The sequence below is a fragment of the Ptychodera flava genome, chromosome 13 (genome assembly GCF_041260155.1).
Source record: "Ptychodera flava strain L36383 chromosome 13, AS_Pfla_20210202, whole genome shotgun sequence".
Classification (NCBI taxonomy): Eukaryota; Metazoa; Hemichordata; class Enteropneusta; family Ptychoderidae; genus Ptychodera; species Ptychodera flava.
In genome coordinates this window covers 1166513-1185747 of record NC_091940.1, presented here as the reverse complement: position 1 = coordinate 1185747, position 19235 = coordinate 1166513, and the positions used below count along the sequence as shown (strand labels likewise).

At 39.3% G+C, this 19235-nt stretch overlaps 1 protein-coding gene across 3 annotated transcripts in view; it reads right to left on the bottom strand.

Annotated features, from left to right (window-relative positions):
- Window positions 1-1451: 1451 nt before the first annotated feature.
- The window catches only part of LOC139148635 (large ribosomal subunit protein uL3m-like), a 70655-nt gene continuing 52871 nt past the window's right edge, over window positions 1452-19235 (bottom strand). The window contains exons 7-9 of one of the 3 annotated variants that reach the window (XM_070720127.1): window positions 9747-9824; window positions 2367-2798; window positions 1452-1683 (exon numbers count right to left, since the gene is read on the bottom strand). In XM_070720127.1, coding sequence (XP_070576228.1) covers window positions 2568-2798; window positions 9747-9824 — 309 coding nt within the window. In that variant the 3' untranslated portion in view covers window positions 1452-1683; window positions 2367-2567. Of the gene's footprint in view, window positions 1684-2366; window positions 2799-7453; window positions 7556-9746; window positions 9825-19235 lie in introns of those variants that run through there. The other 2 variants (XM_070720128.1, XM_070720129.1) reach the window with 2 other exon arrangements.

Sequence of the window (19235 nt, the reverse complement as noted above, 5' to 3'; positions counted from 1 at the left end):
GAAACAAAACATGTCGCATGCCAAAAAAATCGCTATAAACCAGCTTGCAAACAATAGACAAATTACGGGAAAAACCCCTTCGACAAGGGTCGGGTTTTCGTCATTGACAACACAAACGATTACGTACTCGAATGCGAAGGGCAATTATGTAATACTCAGTATTATACACAACAAGCCAGAACAAACAGTAAACAAAGTAAACGAACTATTAATCAAAATGTACGAGAACAAGCACATCAACCAGGATACTTGTATCTTGCTCCAATAAACATAAAATCCGTACCCAGCAGTGGTACTTATTGCCTAAAAATTCACAAACCTCCGCAAAAATCGAAAAGACACACCAGTCAAAACAAAATTTACCGAAGTAAAGAAAAATAGAACAAACATTCCGAACCACCAAACGTACTCACAACGTGACCAAAAATTAATATATTTGCCTCGCTAATTGAGGAGCAAGACCACTAAAATGCATTACAATAAATTTTCACAAACACAAACTAAGGAAAGAATCTACACTGCGACTGATGAGACACCACACTCAGGTTTCGAAACGCAAGCGTCAAAGGGCCACTCTGTCAACTTTGTCACATCACAGGTCTGGCTGCATCTCACCATAAGCTTTCCCCACACAAACAAAACATTACCGTACACACTAATCCAAACTTCCCTACAAATATCCGAAGCAAAACAAACATTCGGATAAGAATGTAGGAACACATTTTCGAAACGAATCAAACACAAACGACACAAAAACATTTAGGATAGTTAGGTAGGGAGCCTCTTTCACATTTTTTACATCTCGCTATACTGTCTATGATTCTAAAAATAAAGTCATCTGGCACTTTGAAATTTCTGTATACTCATCTCTTCTATCGAAAGTCGGGCAATTCCATGGTTCTTTGGGGCACTTAAGTGTACGTCGAGCTTAAGGAATGTGGTTACATTCACGATGTTTTATTTGAAATTATTTATTTCTTCTGGGGCAAATGCACATAATTTATGCTGTTGGAAATACTGGCCGCTCATAAACAAGACAATGAACTCAATATGTGTGCATCTTTACTTTTATTGTCAAAGTACTTTATTGTCAAAGTATCACCGACACCCACAAAAACCCAAATGGTTCAGTCCAGGTATTTGCAACTCTGCCATCCGACTGGTCAACAGGAAATCAACCATAGGTGTCTTTTAGCACGCGTATACGCCAGTCACCTAGGCGACGGTAATCTGTACCACTTATCACCATCGGGAAGGTACTCCTCCCCCTATACCACTGGCGATCCCCCCCTCAAGGCACTGCGTCATTCGACCAAGCATTGTTATTGTAATTTCCTGCATAAAATTAACAGCAAGGTTAACCGGTCAAATCCTCTTGGCATTTCCTGGCATGAAAGACTTTTGTGATGGCACACTATCACAACAAGACCAATAATACAGACGTAGACAAATCGTTTGATAGTTGCTTTAATCTGAAAAGTAATTTTGCCAACTGTAACGACACCTAACCTTTCCCTATTTGACTTAAACTATGGTAGCAGCTTTTACACAATTGTGAAGCATTTTCAAAAATCCTCTGAAATCAGTGGAGGGGTTTATACAAGAACAGGGGCTTATAATCACACAAGTACAGTATTATATGTTTGTGTGTATCTGTCTTTCTGTATACATGTCAAACAGGAGCTTAAGGTTCCAAGACAAGAAATTGACCATTTTAAACTAACAATTCTCTAGTGTTTAATAAGCTCAGAACCCCCGTAAAGTGTTATTTTCGGAAAGCCTAGATATAGGGGAACATTTTGGTTACCAAAATGTCACCATTGTTTACATAACTATCACGTGACAGGTAATTTGCATAACCTTTCAAAAATCGGTTTTCCCTATGTTTTGTTTCAATGCTTTGAGATATGTGGCTGAAATTCATGTGAGTGCAAGCTATCCTACAGGTCTTCAAAGTGTGTCTGAGAATTTCTTTAAACCTTCTTAAACAGTTTTATGCCAGAAAAACTTCCAGAGCAGTGAATTTTACCATAGTTGATTTCTTTAAAATTGTGCTGCAAAAAAACTAAGCAAGATATAAAAAATCTGAGACACACTTTGAAAGAACATTGTGACAGCTTGCATTCCAGCAAGTTTGAGTCAGATATTTTGAAGTATTGAGACAAAACATAGGGAAAACCGACTTTTGAAAGGTTATGCAAATTATCTTGTCACGTGATAGTTATGTAAACAATGGTGACACTGTGGTTACCAAAATGTTCCCATATATGTAGGCTTTCAGAAAATGTATACTTTACGGGGGTTCTGAGTTTATTAACCGTTAGAGAATTGTTAGTTTAAAAAGGTCACATTTCTTGTCTTGGAACCTTAAAACGGTCTATAAAGTCATTCTTCGGAAATAAAATATTTTGTACAACACACTCTCAGTGAAAATTACATTCAGTAATTATATTGAACTTGAGCTAAAAACGTAACTCATGCAAAACATACAATGGAAAACTTCACCGTATGAAGAAATCATCACGTAAATTAATAGCTACTCTGAACATTTCTGTCCTTCATTTCTTCTAGAGCTCAACATCCTCCTCACAGCTTATACTATCACAGTCAAACTGAAAAGCATCTTCAGAAAACATATCTTCTGGAAGTTCTTCCTCAATACTTGGTAGATAAGTTGGAAATGGTGGGTTTTCTGGCTTCGATATTGTTGAATCTTTCACAACTACGAAAGATGTATGGTGTCCGGGTACTGATCCCTGTACGTACAGTATATTGTATCTTGTATTTACTCTCCAGATCTATAGATGCAAATAATTTTAGACATTATATTACTGTTGACAAGAATTGATATAGAAAAAGAGTCTGAAGGAAGTGAAAGAAGGTACTTAAAATGAAGAAAACACAGGGTTTCTAAGCATGCAATTCTAACTATTGTATTCATTCTACCTTGTCAGGGATTGAATCAATCATTGATTAAATTATTGCAAAAAATACCGCAATTATACGGTGTTGCTCAAATTTGATCAAAATTAGTACACACCAAAGATCAACAATAAGTGTTGTTTCTATCTGTTCAGTGCAGGAAAATTCTACGTTGATGTTATGACAATGATTTCTGCACAGTACAACCACAAAAACAAGAAATTTTTAAACCAGAAAAACAAGAATGACAAAAGTAAATAAGGTCTGAAACTTTAGGTACTGGAGGTCAACTTTAGCAACATGCATAGCAGAGAATGTTTCAACCATGGATGTACAAAAATAGGCATCCATGGTTTGAGCAGGTCAGACTATGTCACAGTTCATAAACAATGACAGGAAATGACTAATAAGCTGTTTCAGTTACTGCCACCACTCGCACACATCATAGGTACCCTGTACATAAATAGGTTAAAGGTCAAAACCCTCTTACTGAGATGTGTGGGCCGTTTCAGTTTCTGCCACCACTCCTGCACATTTGCAGGATTTCCCCTTTTTCTTACCTCATTTGCATATTTTTGACACTGATATGTTCATTTGAACAACGTCACATCTCAAACCCTGCATCTACCTGTACACCAAATACTGAGATGGTAGCTTTGGTGCTATGGGAGCCTTTGCGTGTGACGGACATACATCTGCACATACATACCCACATACAGACATACAGACGCCACCAACTCACCATATAAGCTTTTTTTGGTATTTATATACATACCAAATATGAGCTAAAAAACCAAAACATCATTTCAATGTGATGTTTGAACTTTGCTTATTTCTTGTTCTGAGTCCCTCGGAATGGTTGCCATTGAAGAAGATGGCAAGAGGACAATTTCTACAAAGTGCTACGAAACTTTGAATATGAATGGACTAGAGTATGAGTAGAGAGTGTTTCTAACAATTTTTTAGGAGGCAACAATCTGACTCTGGCATTGTGTGTGTTTTTTAAACTATGCATCTTTAACACATCAGCTTTCATTCTGGTGAAACCATTTCAGAAGATATCTTTTTTCATATAGACCAAGTTGTACTTTCTAACAAGCGACATGTAGCTTTAGACTGCTAGAAGATTCCTGTGGGACAGGCTTTTCCTATGTAGGGCATCTTATATGGCATGCTGTCCTAAAAGACTTTTGATAGGGTGTCCTAAAGGCCTTTGTTTTGTCTTCCTATAGGACTAGCATTTTAGAACATGCTCTCCTATACAATAGACAAGGTTGATAACAAAAGAATTATGTTGGAATCTTAAATGGGAATCCCATACAATGATTACAGGGATACATGCATAGGCTTTATAGGAATCACATAAGTATCCATTATATATGTCCTAGGACAAGGCTTATATGAACTGAATGTGGGGTTCTTATAGAGACACTTCTTGAAAATATTTCAGCCAATAACTTAACCAATTACTTATTGTCCATTGTAAATCTCCATGTGTTTGAACTATGGCATTACATATCACATGCGTTATTTAAATAATAACACATGCCAGCAAGGGCACGATTTGTTGCCCGCCCAAGGGATGGTCATGACGGTGATATTGATGATACCCTTGCCTTCGGCTCGGGCATCATCAATATTACCATCATGAGCACCAGCCCGAGGGCAGGCAACAAATCGTGATCTTGCCCGTGCTACCGTGTGTTATTAATTTTATTACACGGAACAAACACTGTTGTTTTCTAAACTTTGCAGTCAAGTGTCGATCGAGACTCACCACAGTGAAGCGTTCTATTTGTTGCTCGATTGTAATGCTACATGAAGTTGAAGGTCAACTTAAATTAACGTCTATAAAAACAAAGACAGTGTTGTTAAAGCTTTTCTCGTTTAATGTACTAAATCTCCTCTACTTCAGGTCCAGTTAATTTCTTGTACCGTTTCAAAAGCCATTGCTTTACAGAATATTCCAATAAAATGTACGCGATGGTGTGGTACGCGCAGAAAGGACGCGCGGTATTCCAGAACGTGGTAGCGGGCTATATCACTGCACGCGATAGGGCTATATCAGCGCACGCGACAGGGCTATATCACCTAAGCCATGTTCTATCACTTTTTGTTCTATATCACGTGAGTGAGGCTTAGCCAATCACAGTACCTGGATAATACGTGAGGTGTAATAAAAATGGCTATAATTAAGCAATAACCCCGCGCCGCAGGAGGGTATACACGAAATTTTGGTACAATGCGCGACATATAGCACGAGCCGATAGGCGAGTGCTATATGGAGCGAATTGTACCAAAATCGAGTGTATACCCGACTGCGAAGGGGGTTATTGCTATTATATCATATCAACTTGCGTGTATTTGTTGTCTTACTTGGGTATTTTCATCATTCTAAGCGCCAAATGCAGAAAACGGACGTCTGAGAGATCGAACGTCGGAAATTCTGCGCCCGAGACAGAGCATTTTTATAAGTTGGGATTCCGTACAGGCACACAGTATCCTACAATAAATACGCATTACGTTCATATCGACATTGCATTTTATTCGCATGCAACACGAACGATACTTTAAAAAAATACCTGCTGCACTCACACAGAAAATGGGTCAAGAAAGAAAAAAGTAACAATTTTTTTCGTAAATTTACATAAGAACAATAGTCCTGGCTTTTTTGGCATACTAAAAATAGATTACGCTGAAGCCCTCGATATGAATATTCATGACAATGATTAGAATAACGGCTGATATATTCAGCTCGATATATTGCCGGGCCTCGCCAGCTCCCTCGAGCATATTTTTGGACAGAAATAAGCTTCACTATTTAACGTTCATTTCAGTCTATTAGCCTGTGCGCTGAAAGTAAATAGTTCAAGGGCGGTTTGGGTCAAGATTTACAATAAAATCCTGCAATTGACAATGTCACTTTTATGCTTCTACAGCGGTCTGAGGGCGTCACTACGCAATTTTTTTTGTAAACTTCATGGTTGGTGTGTCGCGAAATACAAAGGCTTTGAATAAAAAAATATTCATTTACAGCATGAAATGATGTGTGTTGTGTATAGAATGAGTCAAGGTGAACGTTGGAAACGTACGACTGCGCAAGTGGTCATTGCATTGCCCGCTGCCTGCGCACTAGTGATAGTAGTATGTAGCGTGTGAGGCTGCATGACGTCATATCATTAACACTCTTCATAACGTTCTGCGCTGAACATCAACACCTAAGCCAAGCTTACACCTCTTGACACTTTGAAATGATTTGGCGGCAGATCTGAAGGTCCCTGTTCAATGCTGCGCTAAAACGCTGCGCCCACTTTGATGTTGGTAATGAACCATTTTATGTGCGCCCCATCACAGATCATGGAGGTAGAAAGAAAGAAACGGGCCTCCCACACTCTCTGAGCATGGAAATGCAGAAGGCTGAAGTCATTTTCAGTATAGCATGAGCACCGATCCAAATGGGTGGCTCTGCCATAAATATATAACAAGTTTATCCGAGTAGGAAAATCAGTATTCTTCTGCCCATCACGAACATAACCAACTTCATTTGCTAAGATTTTTTCCTAGGGCAGGGACCCCGTCCTATACTAGCTGTTGAAACGCAGCTGTCTGTGGCGAGGTAGCGTGTGTCTACGCGGGTTATCACGGATAGCTTCGGCCCGGGCCGCCTCGTAGCGAAAATGGGTCAATTACGACGACCCAACTTTGAACGGCAAAATAAACAAAAGTGAGCGTAATTCAATAAACTGATATATACCTGCCTGAACTCAGATTATTGCTCATTCCTTATATACTTTTTGTTATCAAAATCGCTTGTTCGTTTTACATATTTCGGCTGATTTTCACTCTGACCGGACCTCTCTTTATCCACGTCCAAACACATGTCGTTCTTATTAGCATATAACGAAGTTGGAGTCCGCTGCCCGTGGCGGGGTTGACCTTTTGATGACCCACATAGACGCACGGTCCCCCTCTCCCCGCTGCGTTTCCACAGCTCAGCTAGCTAGGACCTTGTCACGCCAACCTAACCAATATAAGCCGTGCAAATAAATTTACAAGCCTGGGGATTTTGTTTAATTTACTTTTACGATGTCAATTGCATTTCATGAATAGTTTTCAAAAACACTGGTGACAGTCCACTTCTAAGAAATATCATCTTACGAAAACAGAGATTTGATTAATAAGTGTTGTGTGTCGATGGTTTGTGAATAAAGGCGCTTGGTTTATTTATGGTCCTTCCAACTTCCAAGCGCGTAAAATGGTTTACCCTATTTGCAACGGTCGACCGTGTCGTTGAAGGCAGTCATTTTCTCCTAAACATCGGTAAAGTAAAGGGGTAACACTATCCTTGTGTTCATGAAGGCGGTCACCTTGTCGAAAATGCCGAAAAAGGTAGCGCAATTATGGTGTCAATGTCAACCTGTGATAAAGACGGTGGGATGACAATGGTAGATGTGTCAATAAAGGCGGTAACGCTCCCTTAAAGAAAGCGATTGTTTAATTGTAATCTATGCTAAAAATTGCCGAAAAAGATAGCGCAATTAAGGTGTCAATGTAGGCGGTCAATCTCAGTCCAACCTTTGATAAGCCTCTGTACTACTGTTCCTGCTTGCTTCGAAGCCAGATTACGTGACGTCTGAAAGGTAATGGAGGTGGTTGTGGGGTCAACTCATTTATTTTGAATATTTGTCAGTCATTTCGGCAAACAAACAAAACTACTAAATTTCACGCGAACATTTTAGTTATTTCAGTTGCATTTTCAGGCACTTTATTTGGCGAAAGTACCAATAAATTGTTAAATCCTGATAGAGATTGTTATATTCCACTAGTCTAAATTTATCGTCAAAAGTTTCGTAATTCCTTAAAATTGCCTAAATTGTTATAATCTGACTGTCTAAATGTCACATCAACAGTTCCTTAATTTCGGCTGCATTTTCAGGCACTTGATTTGGCGAAGGTACCAAAAAATTGTTATATACCGGTAGAGATTATAATATATATAATTTCGGGTCCATGGTTTTTGTAATTTCGGTTGCATTTTCAATTACGTTATTTGGCGACATTGCAAATAAATTGTTATACCCTGGTAGAGATTTTTATAATCTAATTGTCTAAATTTATCGTCAAAAGTTTCGTAATTCCGTACAATTGTCTAAATTGTTATAATCTGAGTGTTTAAATTTCACATCAACAGTTCCGTAATTTCGGCTGCATTTTCAGGCAATTGATTTGTACCAATAATTCGCTATCAGTGCAAAAATTCAATCAAAATTCCATATATTTGAACCATCCCACAAGTTCGGACGCCACTCTTCATTCTTCTCAGTATCATCACAGGTTCGTGGCAGACCACAGGTCCTCGGACCGTGGCTAAAACAAGACTGTCTGTACAGCATCGTACACATACAAAATGGCCCTTTTCAGGGCCGCTACATCCTCCAAAAAGAGATATACCATTACTTTTACAGTTAAGGCACACTGTGCAAACCGTTTCTTTGAAATACATTAAAAAAGTATCCATTACAGTGGTCACATTGCTAGATCATGAGGACAACAGGTAGGTACTATCATGGATGAGATCAATGCATCGAATGCTACAGCAGCCATGCCACCACCATGTATCGAACAACAAGTGAGTGTGAGTGACACATTTCATTCATTTGCTATTGCTCAGTTACCGTGGTCAGATGAAAATTAGGAAGAACGTTACAAAAGGTGCTCAATTCTCTAATGTTGAATGTAAATCACCACACAATCACGTATTTCAAACATTCAGACTGAAATGGATCCTGTCGGAAAGAGAGAAAAAGATAATGAGGTAACCGTGATTTTCAAGTCGGAACGCAAAATAAGCGTTGGTGAAAAATTCCCCTTATCAGATTTGTTTGTACAATCATGCACATGAAGCTCTGCATGACATGGCTGTGCATCGCGCGATATCGAACTTCGAAAGTAGACGTTCTGTGAAAAATTGTGAAATATGTAAAAATTCTGAAGAGAAAAAAAGAAAATTATTTTGTCTACAGAAAATAATAATCATATATTGTACATAGCTGAGTGGTGGTTAGAAATAATGTTAATTACAGAGTGCAACATGGCGATGTTCTTTTGTTAGCAAGGCTGGTTTTCGCCCGTGTGCTCATCAATCACTACATGGGTTGAATGAGAATAACAATGGTGGCTGATACGAACGCTTCCTTCGCATAGAGAGAGAAAAGTAGGCTTTGCGTAAGTTTACAAGGGCGGCTGGGCACATTGTATTAATAGGCGAAATGGATGTGTTCGAAAACGAAGATGAATGCAAGTTTTTGATTCGCGTTCACATCACGTTCCGGCATCACGTCCAAAACGTCAACTTCAAGTGAAACTGACCAGTGCCAGGTAAATACTTAAACTGATAGGGCAAGTTATATATCAGGTCCAGTTGACTTTGGTTCGGGGTCGAGCAGTCTTGGGTTCGGGGTCGAGTTGTCTTGGGTACGGGGTCGAGTTGACCAGGGTCGAGTTGACCAGGGTCGAGTTGACCTGTTACCAAGTCAGCGACCAGATCCGATTAGATATTCACGGTAAAAATAGTCGACCCGATTTCCTCGAAAGGTCGCTCAAATTACTGGAAATTGCCGTACTACATCAGATGATGTCATTATTTTAGCCCTTATATGGACCTGAAGTGGGTTCAAAGGGCAGGGAATGGATTTATTTGTCAGGTGACCTCTTATACGTGGGAAATCAAGTTCCAAACTTTGCCTTAGCGAACCTCAGGCCGTGTACGGATATATAAGGACATGGCGTTTTAAGGGTTAATAGTAAAATCACTGGTTTACTACCTTCAGGTTTTTGACATAGCGAAGTCGGTTGCCTGTTTGTCCTGGCATACGTTTGCCTTTCCTCACTCTTGCTGGTCTCTGAAAATAAAGATAAAAGTAAGCTTCTGCTCAGTCATATCATAAAATTACATAAAGAGTTGTTGTACAAACATTGTTTCCTCAGAGTATTCAGGCAGAAGATAACAACATTTACTCTGTAAATAACACATCTAGACATTTTTTGAAGTAGTTTCAGCTGTCTAAATTTAATTTGTCGGACAGAATTGCCAAATTAGCAAAACAACACTTGAGAGATCAAAACTTGTTGAGAACTTCAAAAGATGAGGATTATTAGATGTTCAGATTTATTTCTACCACTTTTTTTTTGTTGAAACTGGCATAATTTTGAATTTCCACTGGTCACTCTGAAGAGGAAGAAAACACTTGTATCATTGGTATTCCTTTTTCTGTCAGGTATATTTGTTGACAACTGATATTTTCAGTATTAGTTAACAACAAAACCCTTTCTCCAGAGGGTACCTTGAATATACCGTGTCTAATTTGTAATTGCTCTTGTCTGAGAAGCATTAGAAGCCACTATTTTGTCTTGAATCTCAATACACTTGGCTGTTTCATTATTCAAATAAATAAGGTGGCCTCAACCTTACGTGCATGGTGGGTTGAACCCACTAAAAATCTCAGTCACTGGGTTTGAACACAATAATGGTATGTAAGTGCTGACAGATAATTTTATGCAGATAGAAGGACACCTTTTGACAAAACAACCTACACTAAAGCACTTCCAGCCCTATAAAAAATAGAATTCATAAATGCTATGAGCTTATTTCTTACTTCTTTAAATGGTTGCTTTGTCCTACAATACACTTTAAGTTGAATTTGACCACTTGCGGTAAGTTTTGTGGGTCAGTTTTTCAAATGCCATTTAAGATGCATTGGTATTTGTTTGGTCCCTCTATTACATACATTTCGCACAGTTTCAAAATCTTCAAAGGAGAGAGGAAGTAGCCCTATTTTCAAAAAAATACTGTCAAGGACAGTGTGCTCACATTCGATTTGAATTGGTCCATTCAAGAAATATTTAAACCAGAAAAACAAGAATGACAAAAGCAAATAAGGTCTACAACTTAGGTACTGGAGGTCGTCTTTGGGAACATGCATATCAATTTTTATTTCAAATCACTACCACGTGCTTACATGATCCATGCACGATCCGACGCCGTAAAAGTCACTCATCAAACCTCAGTTACAAAGCTGGTTCAGTCTAAGTCGACGTAATCTATTATTTCAATCCAATAGTATTTAAAAAATCCCGTTGCACTAATTTTTTTTGTAAACTGCAACAATTATTTCAGAGTTTGAGCGATGAAATAATGAATCAGATAAACAATCGATCTTTGTTATGGGGTCATGACAGGTCGCCAAAACAACGTAGTAATTATGTGTATCATCATAAATTTTTGTACTTGACAAAAGTCCACTGGGCTGCTCACCAAGTTGCCCTTGCTTCGTCCCCCACTTCTGCCTATGGACGCATATGTGGCCCACTGAGCCATAGGCGCACGACGAATTTTAAAATCACTTGTCTGTAATTGAATGGTGAAACTTGCATTTTATTAACAACTGTGCAAACAGAAATCATGCGGACAGCTTTTGAGACATACTGTGAGCAGCGCCCAGAACACGGCTGTGGCCGCTCGGCTGTCTTGTACACATTACTCTAAAGGTACGAAAGTATTGGGAAAATAATTTAAATAAAATCCGTAAAATAAAACGTTGTTGGCAACCTTGGGGATTCAAACTTCTCTGTGTTGTCGCATGCGTGGTACTAAATCGATCGACTGGGTTCTTGAAACACAAAAACTGCACCGGGCCATGTAATTGCTGGTAAGTCGCTAAATTTTACTTCCAGACAACTCTCGTGACACCGCCATTTTGAAGGCTCCCATATCAGTACGAATAACAATGACGTATTGGTTTGTCCTCCTTCACTATGGCAAGACTTTGTCGGTTGCATGCACAAGAATAAATTATCAACATATCAACCCTGTATCCACTTGTCTGTATTTTAACGCTGAAAATTAAGATTCTGGATAGCGATGCAAATCGACAGCAACATGGAACGTAAATGGGCTTGCAATTAAAATGCACTACAACACAGAAGGTTGAGACTGCGATGCAAATCAACTTCACAGCAACACTGAACGTTGGGGCTGCCATTACTGTTGTTTTACGACTTATCTGGACACCAAACTTGCTAATTACCCAGCAACTTCACTGATGATATTGAGACTTTGATCGGTAATTACCAAAGCACTTCAGTAATTCACCTCAAACTTGATACTTGATTTGGCTGCATGACTGCTCCATGGGGTACATAATAATGTGCATACAAAGTCACTTATAAGTATCATACTAGTGCCATAAACTAATTTGTGACCAGGGGTTGGCATTCCGCTGAACAGCATTCCTCAGTACCAACATATGTACTGTACATGCGGGCTGTTCATCCGTGTTACATGTAAAATTCAACTACGGAGAGGTAAGAAGAGTATAATGGGTCGTTAGAGTTTGTTTTGTTTGTTTTATAGTTTGCACTGGTCTACAACATGGAACGTCGGGAACGCAATGCAAATCGACAGTAACAAAAAACGTAAATGGGACCGTGATTAAAATGCACAACGACACGGAAGGTTGGGACCGCGATGCAAATCAGCTGTATGAACAGCAACACTGAACATTGGGACATGCTGGTTGGGACCACCATTAAAATGAATAACAACACGGAATGTAGAGATTGCGATACAAATCATCAAGGTAGATTTCTACCTCCATGATACAAATCGGCAGCAACACAGAACGCGTTGTTGCATGGGACGGCGATTAAAATGAAGAACAACGGGGAATACTGGACCATGAGGCCCACGATATTAATCAACCGCAACATGGAACGTTTAAAGACCGCGATTAAAATGCACAACACGGAACATCTAGACCGCAATGCAAATCAACTGCAACACCGAACGTTTTGGCCGCGATTAAAATGCGTATGTCTGCTATGTATAGCAAAAGTTTCAATTCTCGCGAGCAAGCGTTCCTATGCCTGCTGTACACTAGACAAAATGACGTCAAATTTATCATTTGGGCTCCATTGCGTGTGTCTAAGTTTCAATTCTCGCGAGAGTCATTTATGCATGCTGCACACTAGACCAAATGACGTCAAATCTCTCGCGAGACGTGGCTTGATTGCAAATACGCACGACGGAAAGAACGCAATAAAACGGAAGTAGATACAGTTTTTTTGCGAATCGCTGAGACAGAAGCGCAGATCAACAAAAGACAAAAAACACGTTTTTTTCTTTATTTTGCCATATTTTTTAGACAAAAATCAGTTTCGCCACTGTGGCGAATAGCGATTTTTTTCGCCACTTCGGATTTCAATTGGCATTGGCGAACATGGCAAATGGGCAGCGTGAACACAGGTGGGTTGCACTGATCGCACTCTGTTTTGTTAGTGGATATTGGGCAGAGATAAGGCGGCGCAGGACTGCTATTCGATGTAAATGAACTCATCTGTGACGTCACAGTAGGCCAACCTTCTGCTGAGGGCGTGACCTGGGTATCACAAAATGACTCAATAAATACCGTCAAGGACACTATGTGCTCACATTCGGTTTGAATTGGTCCATTCGAGAAATATTTAAACCAGGAAAAACAAGAATGACAAAAGCAAATAAGGTGTCCAACTTAGGTACTGGAGGTCATCTTTAGGAACATGCATATCAACTTCTATAGCAATGGGAGAAGCAGATCCTAAATACATAAGCAAATGTCAACAACAAAAAACAGAGAAGGCTTGATAAAAAGAAAACGTGGGAGTGGGCAAAAAATGCACAAGGGATCTGGTAAAAAAGTAATGCTACATCATTGATCTTCTAAACCCTACCCCCTCCTGCATATCAAATGTTCCACCCCTTGGTATTACATAAGACCAAATGACAGGAAGTACATTTACAACCTTGGAGATTTTTAATTAATGCCATGAGTGTTATCATTCTAATGTAAACAGCACTTAAGTTAGTTACAGATAGTGAAATGCCTTCCACTGTGGGTGGTGATTACAACATTTGGAATTATCCTGGATCCAAATTTCTCATCAGTTTTGTATGTCTTACATAGAAAAGTTGCAAAAATTGGTCCAAAATGAAAAAATTACCTCAGCTTTGTTTTCTGGATCAAATTTTCCTACAAATTGGTATCAAATATGACACAATTATGTTCACAGCCTTCAAAATTGTCTCACAACATATCCTGGGTTAGTATAGGTCATTTAAGGTCACAAACTGAGAAAAGTACCTAAAATATACAAATTTTGGGGTTTCCCAACACTTTGAGCAGAAAATTTATCTAATGACATCTTTCGGGACTTTATATCAAATTACAAAGCTATCAAACAAGGGACTTTATACCAAATTACAAAGCTATCAAACAAGTAATGTTGAGATAAAGTTTTCTTGACCAAAAATGACAATATTGTCTTAAAAATACCATTTTTTATATTTCAGGACAATTTCCACATATCTAACTATTGTCATCTCTGTACGTCTGTGTACGAAATATGAAAGCTGTCTGTCCAGGAGTTTTAAAAAGGAAACACTGTCTAAGATTTTTTGACCAAAAATGACAAAATTGCACAAAAATAGTAAATTTCCCAACTTTGTCATAATTTCAATAAATCAGAAGAGTAACACCCTTGCAAAGAGACAACCCAAATTTGAGAGCGATTGGGCCGGCGGTTTCAGAGAAGAAGAAGTTTTACTGAAAATGAGAAAAATCACAAAAAAATTCAGCAAAAATACAAAATTAAGGATATCTTCACAATATTCATAAAACTGTATAAGGTTAAACTAAGGTACTTGCACACAAATTTTCAAAGCAATCAAAAAACCGGTTCTTGAGTTATTAATTCTTAACCATTTTCACATTTTGTAAGCTCATTTGCATAATTTTGGCAATGCAGACTTCATTTGAACAAAATCCCATCTATAGCCCAGGATGCATCCACACACCAAATACCAAGCTGAAACGTGCAGCGGTTTGCGTGTTTTTGATGTTGACGGACATACTGTACTTACATACATACATACATACATACATACATACACACATACATACAGACGCCATTGACTTCAGCCTATACGATAAACTCACATTGGTAAAACCAAATGTGAGCTAATAAAAACCATGCATAGAAATATCAAAAAAATTAACACTCGCGCGTACTTTTAGGTTGCAATTCTGTTGCGAGTGTAATAATATTGCCCCCCTGGAAGATATTCAGTCACAAGAACGGGACCATTTCACCAGACCTTTAACTAATCTTATACTAAGAGTAGAACAAATCCAAAAGTGTGGGTTGAAGCAGTGTTCTGCCAAGCTTTTGCATCAGTGGGGTCTGAGGGCCCAAGGAAGCTCAAAAAGTGGGTCGTTGTTGAAAAAAGGGGGTCATTCACAAGACAATTATACACTTTATTACTAGCCATACCCGTGTTGTTGTTTCGAAGTTCGAACTCGCAGATTCCATGAGTGCTGCGGTTTTATGGTCCTACCTACAGTCTACATGGCAAGTAAGTGTACTCGTTCGGAAATTCATGTTGTCTCAGGTCATCGTATTTTGTTTATTATTATGCTTTATGCATACTTTGCAAGTCATTTGGTTGTTTTCAGCATCGTAGTGGAGCCAGCTTAAATCACGTAACCATTTTCCATGAAGACGTCGAACATGCCTCAATGAAGGCTGAGTTTCCGATGCATGGCTGCTCAATGTTTTGAGACTGCTCTGTTTCTGACTGATGCGTTTCCGATGTGGATGGCAGCGTCGTGCATTGGTTTTCAGTTTCCGATGATGTAAACGGCTGAGACACAATGTCATGTTCGATCGTATTGTCTTCACTCGTCCGGTTGTTGGATTTGCCTTTTTAGGGGCGGAATTGGTCCAAGAAACTAAATGTTCTGCCTCGGCGTTTTGATTTATTCATGGAAGCCATTTTCCTTTCCAGAGAGCAGTGTGAGGCATTGAATTTAACAGAGACGCTGACTGGCTGACTCCAATCTAGCCAATGAAAACCTAGTTCACGATTATGCAAATAAAAAATCACGTTTCGAGGAGCATGCATGCATGAGCAGCATGGAATGTCTACTTCCGCGTTTGGCCTTTCGCGTATAGCACGTTAATAAGTGTATATTTTTACCAAAAGTTTAGTGGGACTGATGGCGCGCTGCGCCTTGCGGACCCGATGATTGATTTTTTGGGGTCTTCAATTTTATTTTTGCGGCAATGGCGCAAGGCTGCGCCTCGGCAGAACACTGGTTGAAGTAAATCTTAAGACGTTCCCAACTTTGGTAAGTTAGACTGTACTTCAGTAAAATGGTCGTCATAGTCTTCTGTTAACAAGTCATTGACAATGACATAGTCCCCACTTGTAATAGGAGTATTAGTCTTGATGGGGCAGGGAAATGTGGTCATTAAGAAGTATCACTGGAGTGTGTATGTTGAGATCTATGGGCACATAGGTCTATGTCGTTGTTCCCAATTTGAAACACATGAGGCATGTCTAAGTTATGGTTCTAAATCAGAAATAAAGATCAGACCTCTAGCTGTATTGGCCAGCCATGAAATACATATGCGCATAATAAATGAGGTACAAGATGTGACATCTTAAGGTCTAATATCCTATCAAAATTCGAGGGTATAGAACTTGTGGTTTCTGAGTTATGCATATATATGTATAATCAAGGTCAAAGGTCATCTAGGTAACGTGACATTTTGAAGAAAAAAATTGTATTGCTAATTAATTCCTATATGCCAAAAATCAGACCTCCAGCTTTATTCGCTTGCCCAGAATTAGATGTGTGCATAATTAATGAGGTAAAGCGTGTGTTGTCATAAGGTCTCCTATCCTACTAAATATAAAGAACATAGCACTTGTGGTTACTTATTTATTGACATAAACGTATATTTTAGGTAAAGGTCATCGAGGTCACATGACATTTTGTCAAAAATCTTCTATCCTAAAGTTATCCCTATATACCAAAAATCAGAAATCCAGCTCTATTGGCTTGCCAAGAGTTAGATATGTGCATAATTAATGAGGTACAGTATGTGACGTCATAAGGTGTCCCATGATACCATACACATCGTCTTAAACCATGCGCCTCTTTACGGCAACAGCTCAGCGCTACCCATAAAGAGACCGTGGTTGATTACGCAGAGATTCGTGGATCTATCGCTGGTTTCCAGCGCTGGCTGAACAGAGCCAATCAGAACGTAGGTCTCATAAATGCGCATAAATTATTGTAATGAGCAATACACAACGACTTGGGCTGATCTTGGTGCTCACCACCACACAGCGTTCACTGTCGACGAAGAGCGCGCAATGTGTAAATGTTTAATGTTTTTGGACTCAACTGCTCTATTCACACCAAAAAGACGCCATTGATAATTATTTTACGAGGAAAAGATGGGTTTCTTTGCACGAGCGTTATATCGAAGGGTATCGCATAACTGGAGCAGCTGGCCCCACGCCTCGCTGTGCACAGTGTCCGACCCAGGCGTAGAACAACACCGCTGTGTAAAACTTGTTGGTCAAAACTATTGATCATAAATTTACTTTACCACAATTTATGTATAAACGTTTATGTATCAATCTCTTCATTTAGGTCCACACTGAAAGCTTTCTTATCGTGCTGTGGGTATACATGGAGCTAGAAACGTATGAATGGTATATTGGGCCCTTTCATTCGAGCTGGTGCTCCGCGATACAAATCACAAATGTACGCTAGGCTCCCGATCGTCTCAACACTGCCGAAATCACAGATCTCGGAAAATTGCATAGTTGTTCAAAGTCCAATTATATTTCATTAATTCATCACAAAAGTTACGCTAACAATGGAATCAAACCAAGAGAGGTTTAGTTTGTTCCATGGGTTTGCAGTTCACCTGGGTGCGACCACGTATATGCGTACACTCGCTCAGTATGACCTGGTGACAATTTTCAGACAGGGTATTGTGAATTTCGCCCAAAGCCGTTTCACAAATGACGAGCAGCAGTATGAAATCTTATTACCATACCCTTCAAAACTTTATTGTGTTTATCCTAAAACTATTAACAGGACGGAAGTGGTATTTAGGGGGTCAAAGTTGCCAAATTGTTGACTCCATAGTGAGTGCGTAGTAATCGGACTGCTATCGCAGTAATCGGACGTCGTATTTGGAATGTGATTATAGGGGCTAAATATTGATATTTTGAAACTTCAAACCCTCGATTTTCAATTTTGATGTGTTTAGAAAACTGTTCGTAAAAATTTTGTGATAAATTAGTTACGTTCAATCCATGGATGATGCAACTACATTTCGACGTGTATGGTGCTTACATCAGACATTGGCTGTCTCTGTGTGTTGCTTTCAACACCTCGTTGTATTGTACGGTGTGTTAACTTCGCGAAGTTTTATAGCGCCCGAAATAGCTTCTACCGAAAAAACTAACTATTCAAAACGGGACAGCAGCGTCACCTGACTTAATATGCGGTATCATGACTTGTAAAATGCTATCAATACGGAGCGAAGTGAGTACAACGAACAGCATGTCTTTAAATGTCCGAACTGAGATCGTCCGAAAATAGTCACACTGAGTGTACGGGGACGACCTTGCAGTGGGACCGGGCCAGGTTTGTTGCTGGCCGTAGTCTGTGTACATACCGAAGCCATAGTATTCACATGGTGTCGCCGTTGCTCTCGATCATGACAGAAAAACTGTCAAATTTTGAAAGCTGTCGGATTTAATGCAACATATATCGGAAGAGATGCAACGGAACCAGAGGATCTCAGGCCCTGAAAGCTCAATTGTGTACACACAGACAATGAGGAGCTTACGACCCGACATAACTTTGTAAAACGGATTCGTGATTGGCTAATTCTGATGATATGTTCTCATGAATAATTAATTAACCCCCATTCATACTTCCGCAGTTTCCCGGCGTAATCTGCCAGAGCTTGATTTTTGCGTAGGTCAGCAAAGCGGAAATTATTGCTCTGGCTCGCGAGAATGACCATACATGAAGGGTGTAGCACTTGTGGTTACTTAGTAATGGACAAATATGTATATTTCAGGTCAAAGATCACCAAGGTCACGTGATATTTTGTCAAAAAAATTGTATTGCTAAGTTATCCCTATATACCAAAAATAAGACCTCAAGCTCTATTGGCTCGCTCAAAATTAGATATGTGCATAATTAATAAGGTACTAAAAATATTTTCTTAAACAGCACGTTTCTTACGATCGGTGATGTCATGTTTGATTATTTTTACAAAATTTTTATCCATCAAACGCCCTTAGACTATCTCATTGCCTGTCACGGAATTACAATATACATTTATTTCCAAGGGCCAGCACACGATGTCAAGTTACACGTCGTCCATTGAGCCGCCGGTGG